This window comes from Cucurbita pepo, chromosome LG19, assembly GCF_002806865.2.
Source record: "Cucurbita pepo subsp. pepo cultivar mu-cu-16 chromosome LG19, ASM280686v2, whole genome shotgun sequence".
NCBI lineage: Eukaryota > Viridiplantae > Streptophyta > Magnoliopsida > Cucurbitales > Cucurbitaceae > Cucurbita > Cucurbita pepo.
In genome coordinates, this window is record NC_036656.1 from 6,850,232 (window position 1) to 6,869,534 (window position 19,303).

Consider the following 19,303-nt stretch of genomic DNA (forward strand, 5'->3'; position numbering starts at 1 on the left):
TCACTGAATTCCAAATGTCCAATTAGAGGCAGGCACCCACATGGATCAAACTCTGGGAGTGGTTCTTCACCGTAAGTTCCTAAAGTGAGATTCCAAGTAAATCAAACACCTTTGTGGGTTCAATAATTGACGGCTGTTCGACCAAGATGGGACTTGGCAGGTTATTGACAACCATTTGGGGTCCCCCGAACCAAAATCAACGGCTATCATCTTCTCATGAGTGATGGTTTGAGTAGGATATTTACAAAAAGTATAGATCAACATCAATTGAGTTAGTAATGCTGAAGTTAAACTTGTGTAACGAATAAACGAAACAATATAGAATAGTTCAACACACAAACAATACATTAGAATCTATCACCTTCAGAACCATGTTCATATTTGAAACAAATTCAAAACTGTTTTCTAAGTGAATCTGACCAATAAAGGAGAATGAAACATAGGAGTCTCTACACATTATTCACCAACCTAATGAGAAGGAAACCTAAAGAAATACAGAATTACAAAACCACAAAAACCTTCCTAATCGTTGAGTTGTCAATGCCCGAACCTCATCTGAACCCTTCAGGGCTCTATCCTCTGGTTTTCCCGACCTACAAACTCTTCCCGTTCGTCTCTAAACCACTGCGCGAGGCTGCAGAAAGTGCTTTTCAAGGTGCGTTCTTGACTTCTCAACTCCTCTTCTTCCTCTGCTACTGCTTTCCAATAAATCACAAATTAAACATCCAATATATTTGGAAGATGTCATGTGAAATAATTATTGTACATTTTTTTACCTGCTTAAACTTAAAAAGGAGCGTTTTTTAATCATGGGTTTCACGCATCACAGCGGCTCTGATCCTCTCAACCGTGCACTTAATCAGACTGTTAACGGTGGCAACCGATCCAATTGAAAGTCTCGCCGTTGGAACTGAATCAACCAGGATTTGAAATGCAACAGTGATTAGTGACCCACCGGACCCCACCTCCAGAATTCCTCCGCCGTTGCTGCCGGCGGGTCCGTCGGGAAGTATGGCGAATCCCGACGGTAGAAGTGCCACGTAATCCGGGTCGCAACCGCTTAGCACCACGTTCATTGCAACAGTGTCCACCGGAGCATAAACAACGTATGATCCTGTGGAATCGGTGCAGCTCTCTTGTAGTATCAGCATATTGCTCTGGCTCGAATTTGCACTCTACACGAAAGAATAAAAAAATCAATTTTTTTTCAAATTTGTTAATTTAATTTTGAAAAAATAATAATAATAATAAATCTTACATTGACACGGAGCAACGAGACACAATTTCCAGAGTGGCGGCCGTTGGCTATGTTTGCCATTTCCTGAACCAAGCCCCTGTTCGACAGAATATCCCACTGAAAAACATTGCAAATATTTTCAGTACTCTGTTTTCGTAAAATTTAAGAATTTGAACAAAATTGATCAACTTGGTGTACCTCGCTTCGAGATTTCTCTTTCCGAAGGAAATCAAACACAACCTTAGGAGAAACAGGGATCCAAAAAGAGGTAGCCGCGCTAAGCACAACACCAGGTGGACGCCCTGGTTCATCGGTGCTTTTCCTCGTCACAACACGAACATCATCACTGCCGGCGGCCGGCAAAGCTGTCCAAGCGTGTATACTGGACGCGCCGACGCCAGCGCAAAAGCTCGTCACCATTCTTTCAGCCAGCTTCAGCATACTCTTCCTTCCCTCAATACTCGACATCACTGCCATAGTAATCTCATTAGGAAAATACTACTAGTAATGAAAACAGAGGAATATTGGGTTCACATAACTAAGAGCCGTACCGCGTAATTCGCCGGTCGCTATGGTGGTTGCCATGGAAGTGGCTAGACGTTCACACTGCCTATCAAGAGTAGCGACCCATCGTTTTGCGCCGAAAGCAAGGCCTGAATTAACGAGCGGTCTATACATTGAAGGGACGCCAGTTTCGTCGACCTCTACATGTTCCACCCAAGTGATCTGAACAATCCATCACGGATAATTAGTGGGTGTTAATTATTACTGTTTAGATGATAATTAATGATAATTGGAAACAACCTTAGAGTAGCCGTTGGGCAATTCTTGAATTAGACAACCCGAGGGTCTCCGTCGGCTCTTTGGGATGGGAGAAGGGCTCAAAGTGTCCAAGGAAACATCAGCCACAGCCCATGTGCCATCGCTGTGCTGTTTGCAGTATCTTACGAAGTAGTTTTCGCGAGTCGGAACCAGCGGCGATGGGACTTGGAATTCAGCGCTCATCTGCGTGTACACACACAATCATAGTTAGTTTGGAACTTTAAACCAAACTTTTAGATGCGTTTTAGTCCCCGATTAGAACACGACTCCACAATCGTATGATATAAATCTATGATCTTTCACTAAATTAACCAACGTGGGACTCGCTTCCAATAATTCTCAACAATCCTCCCCTCAAACAAAGCACACTATAAGCCTCCCCTAAGGCTTATGGAGCTCTCGAATAGCCTCCCCTTAATCGAGGCTCGACTCCTTTTTCTGGAGCCCTCGAACAAAATACACCCTTTGTTCGACACTTTAGTCACTTTTGACTACACCTTCAAAGCTCACAATTCTTTGTTCAACGTTTGAGAATTTTATCGACATGACTAAGTTTAAGGCATGACTCTGATACCATATTAGAAATCACGGATTTCCAAAATTAAAAAAGGACAATATCTGCTAGTGGTGGATCTGGGTCGTTACAAATGATATCCGAGCCAGTCACCGGACGATGTGTCAGCCTTCTCGCTATTCCCCAAAGGGGGTAGACACGAGGCGGTGTGCCAGTAAGGACGCTGGCCCCAAAGGGGGTAGATTTGGTGGTAGTCCCACATTGATTGATGAAAGGAATGACTGCCAGCAAAGACGCTAGCCTCCGAAGGGGGTGGATTATGATATCCCACATTGGTTGGGGAGGAAAACAAATCACCTGTCTTTACAAGGGTGTGAAAACCTTCCCCTACCAGATACGTTTTAAAGCCTTGAGGGGAAGCCCAAAAGAAAATCACAAAGAGGACAATATGTGCTAGCGGTGGATTTGGATCGTTACAAATGATATCTGAGCCAGTCACCGGACGATGTGTCAGCCTTCTCGCTATTCCCCAAAGGGGGTAGACACAAGGCAGTGTGCCAGTAAGGACGCTGACCCGAAAGGACGTGGATTTGGTGGTGGTCCCACATCGATGGAAGAAAGGAATGAGTGCCAGCAAGGACCTTGGCCCCGAAGGGAGGGGGTGGATTGTGATATCCCACATAGGTTGGGGAGGAGAACAAATCACCCTTAACAAGGGTGTGGAAACCTTCCCCAGCAGACTGAGTTTTAAAGCTTTGAGGGGAAGCCGAAAGAGGACGATATCTACTACTAGCTGTGGATCCTCGTCATCCTTTCCTAAATTAGTCTAACTAAAAACATATAATTCAGTTAAATATAAATAACATAAAAATGAAAAAAAATGAATCTGGGTTTAGTTTAATTACCACATGCAAGGCCCCGTTGCAGTTTCCAGGAAGGCCAGCGGAAAGAACCTCCACTGTGGATGCTCTCGAAACAATCCCACAGAACACAGTCGACCATTGCGTCNAAAAAAAAAAAAAAAAAAAAAAAAAAAAAAAAAAAAAAAAAGAATAAAAATCCACAGCAACAAACCAAATGAAAACAAACAAGAATTACAAAAACATACGGCATCCATAAAAATATCCACAAGCTTAACGTGGTTCATGAACACAATAGCCGAAACACGCGAAGCTTGAGTTCTCAAGCCCAACGATTTCGGCCCAATTCCGCCTCGGAAACTGGTCAAATACTCAGATTCATTAAGCACCACTTCACTGGACTTACTATCACCCGGAACCCACAACGGTTCCCCAGCCTGAGCCATCCGGGTCAGTTCATCCATAGCCGAAACGGCCAACTCCACAATGACCGGCTTGTCGGCTTCAGAAGGTCTGGAAATGGAGCGGAGAAAGTCGGCGGTTCCATACATTTCTCCGACGAAACACGACTGTTGACCGAAATTTGTGATGCCCAAGTCGAGAGATCGCGTGGGGGCGTTGGAGGGTAGGTGGTAATAGGAAGAAGGCAGTGGCTTTGCACATTTTGGGGCATATCCATTCATTCGGTCGATCTGTGTCAAATCAAGACTTTTGTTATTAATTTGAAGCCCTAAACTAAACTAAACTAAACTAAACTTCCCTAAAAATAATGCTTAAGGACTCCTCAATAAATGCTCAGTACGTTTTGGTAAAGAAAGCAATAGCAAAGTACAAATTAATTAATGAACAAAATTGTGAATTAATGTTTTATGACAAAGAGAGAAAAAGGACAAGGTATTATTAATTTCTAACAATCATAAAAATTTCTTCTTTTTCATACTTATAATCTCTCCTCACACCCCAACACACCATTTAATAAACCTTTATTTCCGGTAGGAACATGAGAACAACATTTTTTTTTTTTTTTTTTGAATACGACCCATTTAAAAATATGGTAAAATAGTAGATATAACTCATAGATACATACAAGCTGTTTCTTTCAATAAATTTTAAAATTTTCAATTTTGTAAGTAAAAAGAAAAATAAAAAAAAGAAAAATAAAAAGGAGAAAACAGAAATTTATTAAGGAATCTAGATTTTGTTGGTGAATAATAAATGTTTGGTTGAAAGGGTGAGGTAGTGGTATCTATCAAGAAATATTAGAAGTAGCTATCGTTCATTATTGAAACATGATCTTCCATGTGGGCTATATATGACCTTTCTTTTTTTTCTTTTTTTTTTTTTCTTTTTTTTTTAGATTTGAAGAAGTATTTTTTTTAAATAATAATAATAATAATAATAATAATAAAAAGAGGAGACGGACCTCATCTCGCAGACGGGAGTTCTCGATACGCAAATGTTGATCTTCGAAGGACATTTCGCCGAGGGCTGTGGAGGATCCGCAGTTGGGGCATGTTGAATGGGCGAATGCTTCTCTGTACCGAATATTCTCCGCTCGAAGCTTTTCATTATCGGCTTTTAACATTGCATTTTCATGTCTTTCGTGTTGGGCCTGTTGAGGATTATTGGGAGTGAGTCGAAGTTTATAAGTGAGGACTACTATCTTCATTTCATTAGTATGAAGTCTTTTGATAAGCCCAAAGAAAAGCCATGAGAGCTTAGGCTCAAAGTAGACAATATCATATCATTGTAGAGAGTCATGATTCTTAACCGGGCCTTCTCACATTCAAAACACACAAAGTTTTTTAAGTTTGAATTATAAACCCTAAACATGGTGGTTGAGAGATGTCACCTTCATTTGGGTGCGCTTGTTCTGGAACCAAAACTTGACTTGCAAAGGCTCCAAACCCAGCTCGCGGCTCAGCTCCATTCTCTGCTTGTCATCTGGGTGAGGACATTCCTTAAAGNAAAAAAAAAAAAAAAAAAAAAAAAAAAAAAAAAAAATAAGCCTCTTGGATTTGGTGGTTACGCACGCTTCCATTTCTTGGATTTGGTGCTGCGTATGGCGATTATAGCGTTTCTTCTTGGAGCGTTGTTGGTCACTCCCACAAGCTTCCCCTAACATTTCAGCTCCCGATTTGGCCTCAAAATCATCGTCTCTAACATTCTCCAACTCGTTTTCTGAAGTGTTAAAGGCCATATCAAGCATATGATGATGCGTATCAAACATATCCGGATCGAACATCTTCACTCTCCAACTCTTTCACCAATACAATACGTTCGGTCAATCTATATATCAACAACATGCAGTCACTCGTTAATGACTAGGAGGCACGTTGCATGAAGAAATTGAAAAAAAAAAAAAAAAAGAACACTGATTTTGATTGTTATTACAAGTATTATGTCTGATTTGTACGAAATCATGGAGTACGTAGGTTTTCAGGAATGACAGTGCTACATTTTTTACCCTTTTTTTTTTTACTGCAGTAAAAATAAGTACTTGCAGTGAAAAAAAAACAAAACAAAAAAACAATGCATATGCATAAGTACTCTATCGAAAATTGTGTCTCTTGATTACAAAATAATATTGGTATCCATCTTAATCCATGTTTGTTTGAATTTTGAGTTTCAAATATTCTTCAATAATTTTCAATAATAATTAGAGTAAAGGATGAAAACAAACTTACCCGTGGGATGAACTACGAAAGCGAAGGCAAGAAAATAAAAGGGGAAAAGGGTGTTTTGGGCAGGGTTCGAAGACAGGACCAAGTGCAAGTGTGGGTGGAATGAATCCCAGAATGTTATTGCCAAGTGTGGGGCGTGGGAGGAAGAGACGTGAAGAGGAGGAGGAGGAGGAGGAGGAGGAGGAGGAGGAGCACAAATGCAGCAGAGGTTGTAATAAGTAATCAAACTAAGTGTGTACTGTGGTCAGACAAAAAGCTGAGATACTGTTTGCAATTACCACCAAAAGCATCAATGCGCAACTAACTACTACAAATATCATATTACAATATGTGGGGTGAGGAATTTGAGATGATTGGTGATCTCACAATATTAACCTCAAATTAATTGAGTTGGAAATTTCAAATGATAAAGCAGTAAATAAGGAATTGAGAAGAAGGAAAAGAGGTGAGGACAGCATAAGGCAAGGTTGGTGAGATTTGCAGAGGGTATTAAGAGGGACGAAAAACGCATTTAATGGAATTTAAATTTTGGGGTATGGTCACAAGAATTACTGCATACTTTAGTAGGGGGAGCATTGGAGTGTAAATTTTGTGCCAGACTCACATTTATTATTATAAATCTAAATGCGCGCATGCTTATTTATCCTTCTCACCCCTTCCTTCCTTACTTTAATTGTAACAGTAACAGTCCAACCTCATTGCTAGTACATATTGTCTTTAATAAAATGTGTGAAAATCACGATGGGATTAAAATAATATATATTTTGGTGATGGGATTATAAAGATTTAATGATGGGAAGGGAATGGAACAGGAGATGAAATGATGAGATTGTGAATGTGAATGTGAAAGATGAAGAGATTAAAAATAAAAATGTGGGGGCGGTGGAAGGAGACAGATGTGTCCCAAATAACAGAGAGTAGTAATCAGAAAACATAAATGGTCTGTTGTTATTATTAATAATAAAAATAAATACATTAATACTATTATTTTGTCTGAGGGTAGAATTTAGAATGCATAAATGCGTATCAAATAAATTTTGAGGAGGTCAGGACACGCAACCGCCCAACCTCCTTAAAACCGGTCCTCATTCCATTCATTTCTCCAATTCCACCACTTCTTCGCTCTTATATATTTCTCTGAACAAATCAGTGTGTATGTTAATGCAATGGTCCCCTATTTATACTTTTATATATATATATATATATATATTTATATTAATATATGTTTTATCCACTTGATTAAACACTTTATTAAACCTACAATTATTTGAAAAACGAAAGAAAGGGGTGGGGGAGGGAGTGGTGGCGCAAACCAAGACGAAAGGTCTCTCTCGGTTCAGTTCAGATGGGGAAGTGGTGCCTGTGGTTGTCTTGTGTGGTCCGAACCCCGAAATGCAATCGGAGGAGAAAGCGATGAGTGCCTTAGGGATGGCGCGGGAATCAATACGTAACAATAGCACACCTACCAAAGGCTTGGGATTTGGGATGCCCAATTGTACACGATTTAGTGAAACATATAGAACTAACGCAGCAGCTACGGCCTTGCTGTTTTCGTTTGGTATGTCGGTTGGGTCATCACCGGGCTCCACTTTAATCTGTACAAAACCCTACCACAAACAAACACATGCCCATTCACTCTCCATTCCCCCAAACAAACCCTCTCTACCTCTAACTATTGTGCTTTCCATGCAAACCAATCAACATAATAATGGCCATAAATAAAATTCCCATTCTAAAAATGTTACCTAAGCAACCATCCCTACTAACCTCTAATTGGTAAAAAAAAAAAAAAGAGTGTCTATAAACAAACCAGGAGGAGATCTAATATTTTTCTTACTGTGCGGGCTCCACTTTCATTTTTCCCAACACCCTATCCTATCCTTCCAACTCAACACTTTCAAACTATATTACATTAGTCACTATCTAAAATATATATCAAATCTTCTTCGACCCGCCCTTTCCACTTTTTGTTTTAAAGTCTCTCTCCCAAAAATTATTAGGGTCCAACCTCTCAGGGACCCATCTATCCGTGATGTCCTATATTGATTGGAGAGGAAAACAAAACATCATTTTTAAGAGTGTGGAAACCTTCCCTTGGCAAACTCGTTTTAAAGTCTTGAGGAGAAACCCGAGAAAGAAAAAATCCAAAGAGGACAATATCTGCTAGTAGTATGCCTGGATCGTTTACAAATGATATCAGCCTTCTTATTATTTCTCGAAAAGGGTAGACACGAGGCGGTGTGCGAGTAAGAATGCTGGACCCTAAAGAAAGGTGGATTTGGTGGTCATTGTTAAACCTCTCCATATCCATTGACAAGCTCTCCTCATGACAAATTTTTAATGTTCAATTTTATGGTTGGAGAGATTGAAGTTGATTTCATTATGCATGCAACCATTCCTTAAAATAATAATAATATTGATGTGACTCTTTTATTAAATGTAAATTAAAAAGCAAAAATCGAATCACCTGAAAAGGGAAAAGCACGAAGTGGGGATACAAGTTTTCCTTTCTTTAATTTTGATATTTACATATCACCCAACAACATTAAATTTTCAACCCCTCAAATTTATGGCCTTGTGTGTGTGTTGTTTTTTTTTATTTTTACCTTTTACCTCTTTAACTTTTTAAACCCTTGGTATAACTGAAACACCACTCCCAATTCCATTTCACCATTTACCTTCCCAAGGTAATTTACATTGATCTGATTCAACCTTTCCTTAAAACCCATTAAGCCAGGTCCGAAAAAATATTAAATTGATTTGGTTTGGAACATAGAGATGCTTTTTTAGGTGGATGCATGGGCCATTGTGTATAACAACGTTAGGAGTGACAAATAATGACAACATTCATTCTTCAATCTACACGCCTACCTTAGCATCCGTCCAATCAATCCCTCTCCTTTTCATAACATCTATTGCAAATATTTATTTGTAACAAATTTGATAATTTGGATGAAGGTGTGGGAAAATAATTAGTACGGGTTACTTGTATGTTCATATGTAAATGGATTATTTACATTAGAAAATGAATTGGAAGAAGAAGATTGATGAGAGAATCCCAAAGGTACAGAAGTAATTTTTGGAACAGTGACGTAAAATGGAAGTCAGACTGTGTGAAATTTATATACTTGTGTAATTAATAAAGGAAAATAATAATGGTTGGCAGAGTGTACTGGAATCTTCCTATACCACCCTTTAATTTTTTTAACCGAAGACATCTTTTTAATTGTATGTTTCTGTTTTGTTGTTGTCAAACATTAATTCCCGTGCATATCATTTTATGTACCTTAATATTATCATAATCATGATCAAACCCACATCTTTGTTTTTCACAATCATATAATATAGTTTTGACTATCGATTGAACATAGTGATTATGTGTATTTCTATATTTCTATATTAAAATTTTGAATTTGTAATTCACAGATTAAATTTGAACTAATTATAGAGATCAANTTTTTTTTTAAACTAAAGAGGTGAAAAGAAATTTAGAAATTTAGAAATTTTCACTCCCACGAACAGAAACATCCAGGCTTTGAAAAGTTGGGACGGATTCTGGAAAAACTGAGCCATTAATTTGTTATTGCAGGAAGCTTTTGACTTTGTTGTTCTTGCAATTCCTTTTTTTCTTTGGTTTCTTTGGAAGTTGTGGCTGCTGAAGCTCCATCGACATGTCGGATGCCGATTGGTAACCTATTGAAACATCGAATTCTGCTTCACAGCAGATCCAACGTAGAAATGCTTGTTAAATTTGATATTCCCATTATCTGGGATTATGTGAAAAATTAGATTGAGAACAGACCTTGGGAATGAGTGGACCAATGAGTGAGAGCAGTTATGGCGGTTGAACTGGAATCTCTTCTCTCACTCACATCGCCGGTTCTAAATTCATTCATCTGCGTTTTTTCAAACAACAAGAATAAACAAAACACCAAATTTAAAAAGGTTTTGAAGAGAGAAAAAACATACCCAGCTCGGATTCGAACCGGATGGAGACGTACTATCCAACCCGATATGAGATACATGCTTCACATCCATCGGGTACCCAATTTCTATCTCACGTTCTTTCACTATCATCACAAACTTTTGAATTTAGTGATAGTTTGATTTTAAAAAATAAAAAATAAAAAATAAAAAGCAAAAGAAAGAAGTATTACCAAAAATTTGTTTGATGAATTTGAAACTTTTGAAAATTCCTTTCATTTTAGAAGCCATGGTGGAGCGAAGAATTTAGAGAGAGATAGAGATGGAAAAGAAGGGAGAATTAAATTAGTGTTGGAATTTGTAATTAAAGGTTTTATGAACTTAAATTAAATATCTACAAATGCCAGAATATTATATTAATGGATTTTTTTTTTTAAAATTTTATTTTAAACTTTCTTATAATTGGAACCACGTTTTATTTTCCACAATAATAATAATAATATAATTAATATTGTTGTGGTTTTCCGACATGAGAGTAATTAGAAATCTGAAGATCCGCTTTTCTTGAAATCGGCATTTTGTGGTATGATATGGGAAGCATGATCTCATTCTATCTATTTTTAATTATATTTAATTATATTTTAATTCTTGAATCATAAATCACAGCTCTTACTATTTGATTAATTTATATATGTAGTAGGTTTAAATCTCTTTTATTATAAAATATAAATATATAATTTTATAATAACCTCATACCAACTCTTTTTCTTATTCATACTAAACTCAATTAAGGAGTGATTAATTATTATACAACAAAAGATCTTTTTTCTTTTTTTAAAATTTTATTTTATACTGCATCACAACAACAAGCAGAGAAGATCCAACAAGCGCATACGATCACAGCCCTGGGATAAAAGTCACACCTGAGGAGCCCAGCCATTCAGCTCCTTGTATAAGTGAGTCCACCGTGAACTTTTGGGCCACTGCTGGGCTCGTAATGACATGGTAACCGGGCCATTTCACTCGTTTGCTAACATTAGAGCCCGGCCCATTATTAGAATACTCGCCATAGTACAGCGTCTTCAATGCAAAGTCCCCATTCCACTCCGCCCAGCCCGCTGGATCTATGAGATCGCCGAGTGTGGACTGCATAACCACGGTCCTCGAATACTCCTTCCATGGCCGTCCTAAATATGTCTTAATGGACTTCTTAACCGGCTCCAGGTCGGAGCTTGCCACGATTTGGCATTTTTGGATGGAAGTTCCAGTGTTCTGATTTGGGTCTGTTCGGCCTTGCGCTGTCACCATGTTGGCCTGGTTGCTCATCGGACGTCGGGGTTCGATTTTGCAGTTCTGTAATACCACGGCGGCGTTGCCGAAAATGAAGTCCACGGTGCCAGTGATGGTGGAATCGCGGTAGAATTGGCGGTTGGTATGGGCGTAGAGAGTGTCTTGATAAGCGTCGATACGACACCGGTTTATGACGGATTGGTCGGCTCCAACCCGTAGAGCCACCGCTTGGTGCTTTTCCGGCCCGGCGGTGTTTCTGAACCAGATGTCTTGGGCTATAAATCCATCTCCCACGGCGGCTGGATTATGAAATCGGAGATCATCAAATATGGCTTTCAGATTTAAATTAGGAGGGAAAGAGGAAGGTTGTTAATCTTACCCACAGTTGCAGACCTAAATGTAGTCGATCCATCAACGACGTTGAGGCTAGCAGTGATGATGGTGGAATCCATTCCATCTCCGACCAACATAACATTCTTCTTGTTCTTCCCCACTTCCACATTCTCCTTATAAATACCCTTCTTCACATATATCACAATTCTGTTCTTGCTCTTGTCCGGCACCGCCTCAACCGCCTCCTTCACCGTCTTGAAGTTCCCGCTCCCGTCCTTCGCCACCACTATATCCGCTTTCATTCCTCTCCCCACAACCTCCAACAGCCTCCTATCTCCCTTCTTCAACCAACTCGGATACCCCATCTCTTCTTTGCCCGATCCCCAAATCGAGACCAACATCCCCAATGAATTTCTCCCTCTCACAATCAGCTCTTCAACTCCTAAATCCATAGCCGCCGTTTTCGAAATTGAATTCTCGATCCCCTCCGAGTACGTCACGTGGTTTGTCAGCACGCTACTCAGCCATGTGTGTGCATTTTCGATTGTGCCGCACCTTCTGCTCTTGAGAGCCAAAATCGAGTCGGTTATTCGATCCATTGAGATCTCCATGAGCTCGACGCAGTCGGCCAAAGCTGCTTCACCGCGTGGGTTGTTGATTCGACGGCGGAGATCTTTGGCGTTCTCGATGGTGTTGACTATTTTGCTTGTGGATTTCCGGAGGAAGGATTGTAAGAAGTTCGCCGCGTTGGTGGTTTTGGTTTCTTGAAGAAGGGGGAATTCAGAGGCGAGCATTTGAATGCAGGATGATTGGTTGTAAGCCATGTTGCAGATGTTATGAAGGAAGGGGTGATGACCATTTTCAGATGGGTCTGAATTGATGAGTTTGTTGGTGATGAAAATGGCAGAGCACAAAAGCAGAGAAAAAAAGAGGATTGTGAAGAAGGTCTTAGGGCGGGTAGTTTTGGGGGGTTGAGGAAGAAGTGGCTCATGGGTCGCCATGAACAAATCTCCAGTGCTAGCAGTGAAGCTTGAAGTGATGAGTATAACCTCACCCACCACATATTTAAATACCAAAATGGAGAGGGAAGTCCTGTTGTGCATTATTGGACTCCCACATATGCATACTATGCATCTAAAACAAATTAGAAAATTAATCACGAGAATTTATGTTCAAAGTTCATATACTTTATGTTCAAAGTAGATAATATCATACCAATATGGAGGGTTGTTAATCTTGCTCTTATCTTAAATGTCGAATAAAAAATTGTGAGTCTTAAAAGTGTAGTATAGTGAAAATTCGTGCTAAACTTCTATTAGATTAACAAAAGAGAAGATGAGGTTTAATGGTGTACTTTGTTTGAAAGGAGGATAATTACATAAGTTAAAAAAGCTATCTTTATTGGTGTGAGAGTATTTTCGAGAAACCGAAAGCAAAGTCATGAGAATTATACTCAAAATAGATAATATCATACCAACGTGGAGAGTCGTTGTTCCTATCAAATCCCTCAATAAAAACGTGACCGCCTCAATTCATTGAATTCTCTTTGGTGATATTATCATTTTGTACGACTCAATTTCAATAATTTAACATTTTCTTTGTCTTTGGAATCATTGAAGGGGAGACTCAATGGTATACTTTGTTCAAGGTGTTCAAAGGCTCCAAAGAAGTAGGTTCAATAGTGTACTTAGTTCTCGGAGAAAAATGAGTATATAAGTAAGAGATACTATCTTTATTGGTATTATGCTTTTTGAAAATAAATAAATAAACATATGAAAATTTATACGGAGAGTGGACAATATCATACAAATTCCATGATAAAAATGCAGCTATAGTTCATTGGATTTGTGGTAATGAATTGTTTGTCCACAAGCCATTGGATTTGGCATCTTATCGGAATGATATATATTTTTATTTAATATAACATCCTTATTCCTGTACGAAATTGCTGGTTTAATGTTACTTCTGTGTCAACAAAGAAGATATAAATTCAATTATTATTCAAATTAACATAAGTAAAGCAAATTCTATTTACTTTTAGGGAGCCTAACATGTAATGATTAGACATAAATACTTTAAGGGAGTTGGATAATGATCTCCAGCTGAGGTAGTGGAGTTCATGATTAAGTAGTTTTCTTTTCTCTTCTTTTTTTCTTCTGGAAATTACGTATTTTATCCGACACTTGCCCTGCTTTTAGCTTGGCATTATATTTATTATGGGATTCAAAGATTTGTTGCTATTTATTTGTTCTTTTTAATACCCAAAGCATCTAATTGTTATTGTAGTCAAAAGAAAGGTGTACAATTCATAGGAATTTGGCTCGACCTTTCTGGGATTTTAGTGGACTAATATTAAATGTGCCGACATAACCAGCTGGTATAAGGTACCGAGAGGGACTTTGTTTACAATTCAGTATTAAAGCAAAAATCAAAACATTATAATAAGTGAGAGCTGCAATGAGTGATGATGAAAAAACAAAAGATATCCTATAAAATCTAGTACAGTTCATGATGAAGGCACGAACCCAAATCTCACATCATATAAACAATATTCAACATGGTAATTAAACATAATTTTTTTTTTTTCGAGTCTATTCCCACTACTATGTTAGCGTCAACTCTAAACAGTAATGAAAATGAGTTGTGATCGTAATGGAAATGAAGTTCTTTTGATAATGTTTAATATGAACAACTTGCAATCGTATTCAAAGTTATTTAACTCTAAAAATCAAACTTTAGTAAAGACAATAAAGTGCCAAGATTGCTCCTGAGATTATGCTGCAATTGGTGAACAAAAATTAGTCAAAATGTACCTAAAATGCAACTGCTACGGATTATAATTGACGAAATAGGTTGAAATCGGATTCTCAAAAGATTTTCCAACCAATATCTTTAGATCTTGGGATGGATTAGGGTATGCTATAATTTCTTGGTCGTGGTAGAAAAACTCACTACACGAAACTTGTTTAGTATGGCTCTAACTTCAATGAATTCACTATCAATTTGTTATCCTATGAATTTTTTTTATCAGCTAAATGTTGTAAAGTCAAACGGTTGTTTTGTAAAATTAGTCGTAGTGTATGCAAGTTGACTCGGATACTCTATCGATATGGAAAAAGGAATACTAACAAGAAAACCGAAGGGAAGCAGTATGGCTCACATCGTGGTTGTGCGTTCTATCATGGTGTAGCGATTGATCCAGATGAAGTAAGCATAGTCATACTGCAACTTAGACTTGTAAAAAGGATCCCTCTTGAATGTTGAAGATAAACTCAACTATATCGGTACAGACACTATGATAGCAGTGAAAATCCTCCACAAAGAACCCTCAAGTGATCCCAAACCATCATAGCGACCCGTTGCGTATTCACATTCCTGGCCTTGACAAGCACATGAGTAATGAAAGCCAACGCAACCCAACAATAGTATATAAGAAACCCACAGCAAACCCCGGAGCCCTGATAGAAGAATATCAGCTTGGAGGGATCGGTGTTGTTGGTGATGAAAGATGATGAAACAAGGCCGAATTCATGGCGGAGTTCTTTGAGGTGGAGCTCCGACTTGTCGTGATGCTGGAGGGCATCGAAGAAAATGACGAGTGAGAATAAGGTCTAGGGCTTTTCGAAGAGGTAAGGGAACGAGAAACTGATTGGTCGTTGAGATGGATTACACCAGATGGCGATAGTTTATATTACACCGAATTCATTTCCTCTTCGTTGATAGAATAGATCCCTTCCCGTCTGCTTCAGATATTAAATTTCCTGAAGTGAGGGATTTTCAAATGTGAAAAGAACTTGTATCTGAACTAGTGGATCCCCTTGTGTGAAGCTGAATGTCAAATAATATACTTCCTAATTGGATCAGATCTTTGCATTTAGGAGATTAAATTTATATTTGGTTTGATATCTGCGTGCTGCATATGTGGTTAACTGCTCACTGTATTTCAATGCAATTATGTGTGGAACTCTTGAATCGTGCTTCGGCGGGGGTTTGTGCTATACCTGGAAACCAAGTACCTGAAAATTAAAGTCATCTTTCTTCCTTTCAATTAGGGTAATATAAAAGGGTGATTGGTAATAATTTTAGTTAGACATGAACAATAAAAGGGCTATGGAGCAGGCACTGCCCTAAAATGAGACGAAGATGAAAATGGCGAAGGCCATTCTTAATCAAGAAGTAAAACGAAAACATCCTTCTTCCGGCGATACATGAATCCTGATGACATCGGTCAGAAAAAAAAATGATTCGACTCGATGAATATACAACGTAGTAATGCACCATTACGATGCTCAGTTCATTGAAAACAACAAGTACATGAAAACAACCAATCCATATTTATTTTAATCGACAACCATATTAAGGCCAACAGGCCGAAGCACTAAATCATCATACCATCATTTGAATTGTGAAACAAAGCATACAAGTAAGAAACCACAATGACCAGACCAACATGACACCACCATCCATCTAAAAACCACCACGGAGACGCAGAACAAGGTGAAGAGTGGACTCCTTCTGAATGTTGTAATCAGCGAGAGTCCTTCCATCCTCCAGCTGCTTACCAGCGAAGATAAGCCTTTGCTGATCCGGAGGGATGCCCTCCTTGTCCTGAATTTTGGCTTTAACATTATCAATCGTGTCAGAGCTCTCCACCTCCAACGTGATGGTCTTTCCAGTCAAGGTCTTCACGAAAATCTGCATCCCACCCCTGAGACGAAGCACCAAGTGCAAGGTAGACTCCTTCTGGATGTTGTAGTCAGCCAGAGTCCTTCCATCCTCCAGCTGCTTACCAGCGAAGATCAGCCTCTGCTGGTCTGGTGGGATGCCCTCCTTGTCTTGGATCTTAGCCTTGACGTTATCAATGGTGTCAGAGGATTCAACTTCGAGGGTGATGGTTTTACCGGTCAGGGTCTTGACGAAGATTTGCATCCCACCACGAAGACGGAGGACCAAGTGGAGGGTCGACTCCTTCTGGATGTTGTAGTCGGCCAACGTACGGCCGTCCTCGAGTTGCTTTCCAGCAAAAATAAGACGCTGCTGGTCCGGGGGAATTCCTTCCTTGTCCTGGATCTTTGCCTTGACGTTGTCGATGGTATCAGACGATTCGACCTCAAGTGTAATGGTCTTGCCGGTCAATGTCTTAACGAATATTTGCATACCACCGCGAAGACGGAGGACCAGATGGAGTGTCGACTCCTTCTGGATGTTATAGTCGGCCAAGGTACGGCCATCCTCTAATTGCTTTCCGGCGAAGATAAGACGCTGCTGATCCGGGGGAATTCCTTCCTTATCCTGGATCTTAGCCTTGACGTTGTCGATCGTGTCAGACGACTCGACCTCAAGGGTGATGGTCTTGCCGGTCAGTGTCTTAACGAATATTTGCATACCACCGCGAAGACGGAGGACCAGATGGAGCGTCGACTCCTTCTGGATATTGTAGTCGGCCAAGGTACGGCCATCCTCTAGTTGCTTTCCGGCGAAGATAAGACGCTGCTGATCCGGGGGAATTCCTTCCTTATCCTGGATCTTAGCCTTGACGTTGTCGATCGTGTCAGACGACTCGACCTCAAGGGTGATGGTCTTGCCGGTCAGTGTCTTAACGAATATTTGCATACCACCGCGAAGACGGAGGACCAGATGGAGCGTCGACTCCTTCTGGATATTGTAGTCGGCCAAGGTACGGCCATCCTCTAGTTGCTTTCCGGCGAAGATAAGACGCTGCTGATCCGGGGGAATTCCCTCCTTATCCTGGATCTTAGCCTTGACGTTGTCGATCGTGTCAGACGACTCGACCTCAAGGGTGATGGTCTTGCCTGTTAGGGTTTTAACGAAGATTTGCATCTGCCAGAAAGAAAACGATAATTTTAGAATTTCTAGCCCTAGAATTCAAAATCCCTAGTGTACATCTAAACCAATTAAAAAAAAGAAAAAAAAAACGAAATCCTAAAACCTACTCATCCAACAAATATCATAACATCGGAATCATTCAGATACTCTAAATCACGTAAAGATCCAAACCAGCACATAAACAAAAGAAACAAAGAAATTCAGAACAACAAAACCTAAAAACGCAATATGAATCCAAACGTGTAGAGAAAACATGAACAAAGCTAACGAATAATACAAACAAAATAAATAAAAAAATAAAAAAATAAAAAAAGAGAGATAGAGAGAGATCACGGAACGCCACGAACCTTGAGCAGAATTGATGTTTGGTTAGAAGCTCAATTGAAGAACACAGAATGAAGAAAACAAGGGCCGGAGGGGTTAATTTATAGCGGACAACGAGGATAAAATCGTCAGTTCAATAAAAAATTGTTTGATGAAGGTCCATTGGATGCACGACACGTGGACCATAAACTGTAGCTAAGCTACAAAAACAGGTTGGAAATAGTGGTGGAAGCGATAAGAACGATGCCGAAAGAGCAAAGCCAAACATCACCTCTATCTCTCCAATAATGCAATTCGAATATTTATATATTTTATTTTTTATATTCAAAGGTGCGGTGGTGGTTGACAAAATATCATATACATATTTATTGGTAACGATATTACGTGGGAATATACAATAAAATATTGGTGTTTATATATTTTTTATAAAGCCTTTTTAAATTCAAAAGTGCAATATTTTATTGTTTCACAGTTTTTGTTTTTGTTTTATATTAAATATTTCTGGAAAACTTAATTATAATTAATTTAACACGAGTGAATTTTCTTAACAAGTAATAAAATTAACCGTGATTAAAGTCGAAGCAAAAACATAATTGACCGCGGCTTCCACTTGTTTTTAAACGCGTGACTATCACGCCAGATTACTGTGGGCGGCCAGCGGTGTTGATATGCAATTACGACGCAACCGCCTTTGAAAAAACATTATATCTGTAATTACTTTTTTTCCCCAAAAAATTACTAAGATTTGAATACAATGAAAGTGGACCCGGTGCGTGAATATCAATGAATGATGACCGTTGCTTGATTTTCTGTGATGTACCGAGCAATCCGTAAGCAATGGAATAATTAAATTACTAATATCTTTACGGCTTATAGAAAAGAAATTCAATTCTGGGAGGATAAGGGTATGGTGGTCTAGTGAGTTAAAATTTTATAAGTTAAAATTATAAAATTGATATTCATGTTTGGACAAAGTTTCAATTAAATTTCTATATCGTGAATTTAATCTTAAATTAGTTCATATGATTAACTCTAATAATGCTTGAAGTAGTTTAATATTCCCAGGCAAAAGTTGACAAATTTTCTTATATTATTTTTTATTCAATATTAAACTCTAATAATATATGTATCACAATTCTTCACGGGCACCTTTTAATATTTTTTTTAAACAAATATTCAATAAAAACTTATTAAAAAGTATAATTAATACCCAAACAAGTAATAAAATAAAATGTTCTTGAACTTAAAACATTTAATTAATACATTTTTAACTTTTGAAGCCTTTCATGATTTTTTTTTTTAAACTTTTTTTTGAAATAAATTGCAAAATGTAAGATATTTTTATTATTTTAACCTACCATTAAATTGCCGTGTACTCTTTCCTAAACAATTAATAAAATTTAATTCACAACCAACCAATTACAATTACAGTAAATAATAATTAAGTACATTTGACTTTTAATTATAA

General features: G+C 38.5%; 4 protein-coding genes across 4 annotated transcripts; all 4 read right to left on the minus strand.

The window, feature by feature from the left end:
* Positions 1-324: 324 nt before the first annotated feature.
* On the minus strand, positions 325-6,261 carry LOC111781235 (homeobox-leucine zipper protein PROTODERMAL FACTOR 2-like). The gene is made up of 11 exons (XM_023661717.1): positions 6,121-6,261; positions 5,286-5,722; positions 4,857-5,045; positions 3,682-4,125; positions 3,479-3,580; positions 2,042-2,242; positions 1,789-1,963; positions 1,436-1,707; positions 1,259-1,354; positions 777-1,175; positions 325-695 (listed from the first exon to the last, which is right to left on the minus strand). The coding sequence occupies exons 2-10, from the start codon at positions 5,676-5,678 to the stop codon at positions 804-806; spliced, it is 2,244 nt and encodes a 747-aa protein (XP_023517485.1). The 5' UTR covers positions 5,679-5,722; positions 6,121-6,261; the 3' UTR covers positions 325-695; positions 777-803.
* LOC111781700 (CRIB domain-containing protein RIC10-like) lies at positions 5,681-10,332 on the minus strand. Its single transcript, XM_023662388.1, has 6 exons — positions 10,275-10,332; positions 10,087-10,187; positions 9,920-10,013; positions 9,721-9,828; positions 6,195-6,310; positions 5,681-5,722 (listed from the first exon to the last, which is right to left on the minus strand). Exons 1-6 carry the CDS (start codon positions 10,330-10,332, stop codon positions 5,681-5,683), a joined length of 519 nt encoding a protein of 172 aa, XP_023518156.1.
* A 443-nt stretch (positions 10,333-10,775) lies between these two features.
* On the minus strand, positions 10,776-12,782 carry LOC111781760 (pectinesterase-like). The gene is made up of 2 exons (XM_023662451.1): positions 11,711-12,782; positions 10,776-11,630 (listed from the first exon to the last, which is right to left on the minus strand). The coding sequence occupies exons 1-2, from the start codon at positions 12,765-12,767 to the stop codon at positions 10,939-10,941; spliced, it is 1,749 nt and encodes a 582-aa protein (XP_023518219.1). The 5' UTR covers positions 12,768-12,782; the 3' UTR covers positions 10,776-10,938.
* Positions 12,783-15,924: 3,142 nt separating this feature from the next.
* Positions 15,925-17,963, minus strand: LOC111781319 (polyubiquitin). Its single transcript, XM_023661847.1, has 2 exons — positions 17,859-17,963; positions 15,925-17,505 (listed from the first exon to the last, which is right to left on the minus strand). Exon 2 carries the CDS (start codon positions 17,503-17,505, stop codon positions 16,132-16,134), a length of 1,374 nt encoding a protein of 457 aa, XP_023517615.1. The 5' UTR covers positions 17,859-17,963; the 3' UTR covers positions 15,925-16,131.
* Between the last annotated feature and the right edge of the window lie 1,340 nt (positions 17,964-19,303).

Bases quoted from the DNA above. Each gene is read 5' to 3' on its own strand.
- LOC111781700 (XM_023662388.1), bottom strand. From the start codon at position 10,332: ATGGCTTCTAAAATGAAAGGAATTTTCAAAAGTTTCAAATTCATCAAA. The intron at 9,829-9,919 runs GTCTGTTCTCAA...GCTGTGAAGCAG, and splicing joins TTGGTCCACTCATTCCCAAG to AATTCGATGTTTCAATAGGT. The intron at 6,311-9,720 runs AAGTCAAAAGCT...TGCTGCATTTGT, and splicing joins AAGGAATTGCAAGAACAACA to GCTCCTCCTCCTCCTCCTCC.
- LOC111781760 (XM_023662451.1), bottom strand. From the start codon at position 12,767: ATGCACAACAGGACTTCCCTCTCCATTTTGGTATTTAAATATGTGGTG. The intron at 11,631-11,710 runs GTAAGATTAACA...TTCATAATCCAG, and splicing joins ATTTAGGTCTGCAACTGTGG to CCGCCGTGGGAGATGGATTT.
- LOC111781319 (XM_023661847.1), bottom strand. From the start codon at position 17,505: ATGCAAATCTTCGTTAAAACCCTAACAGGCAAGACCATCACCCTTGAG.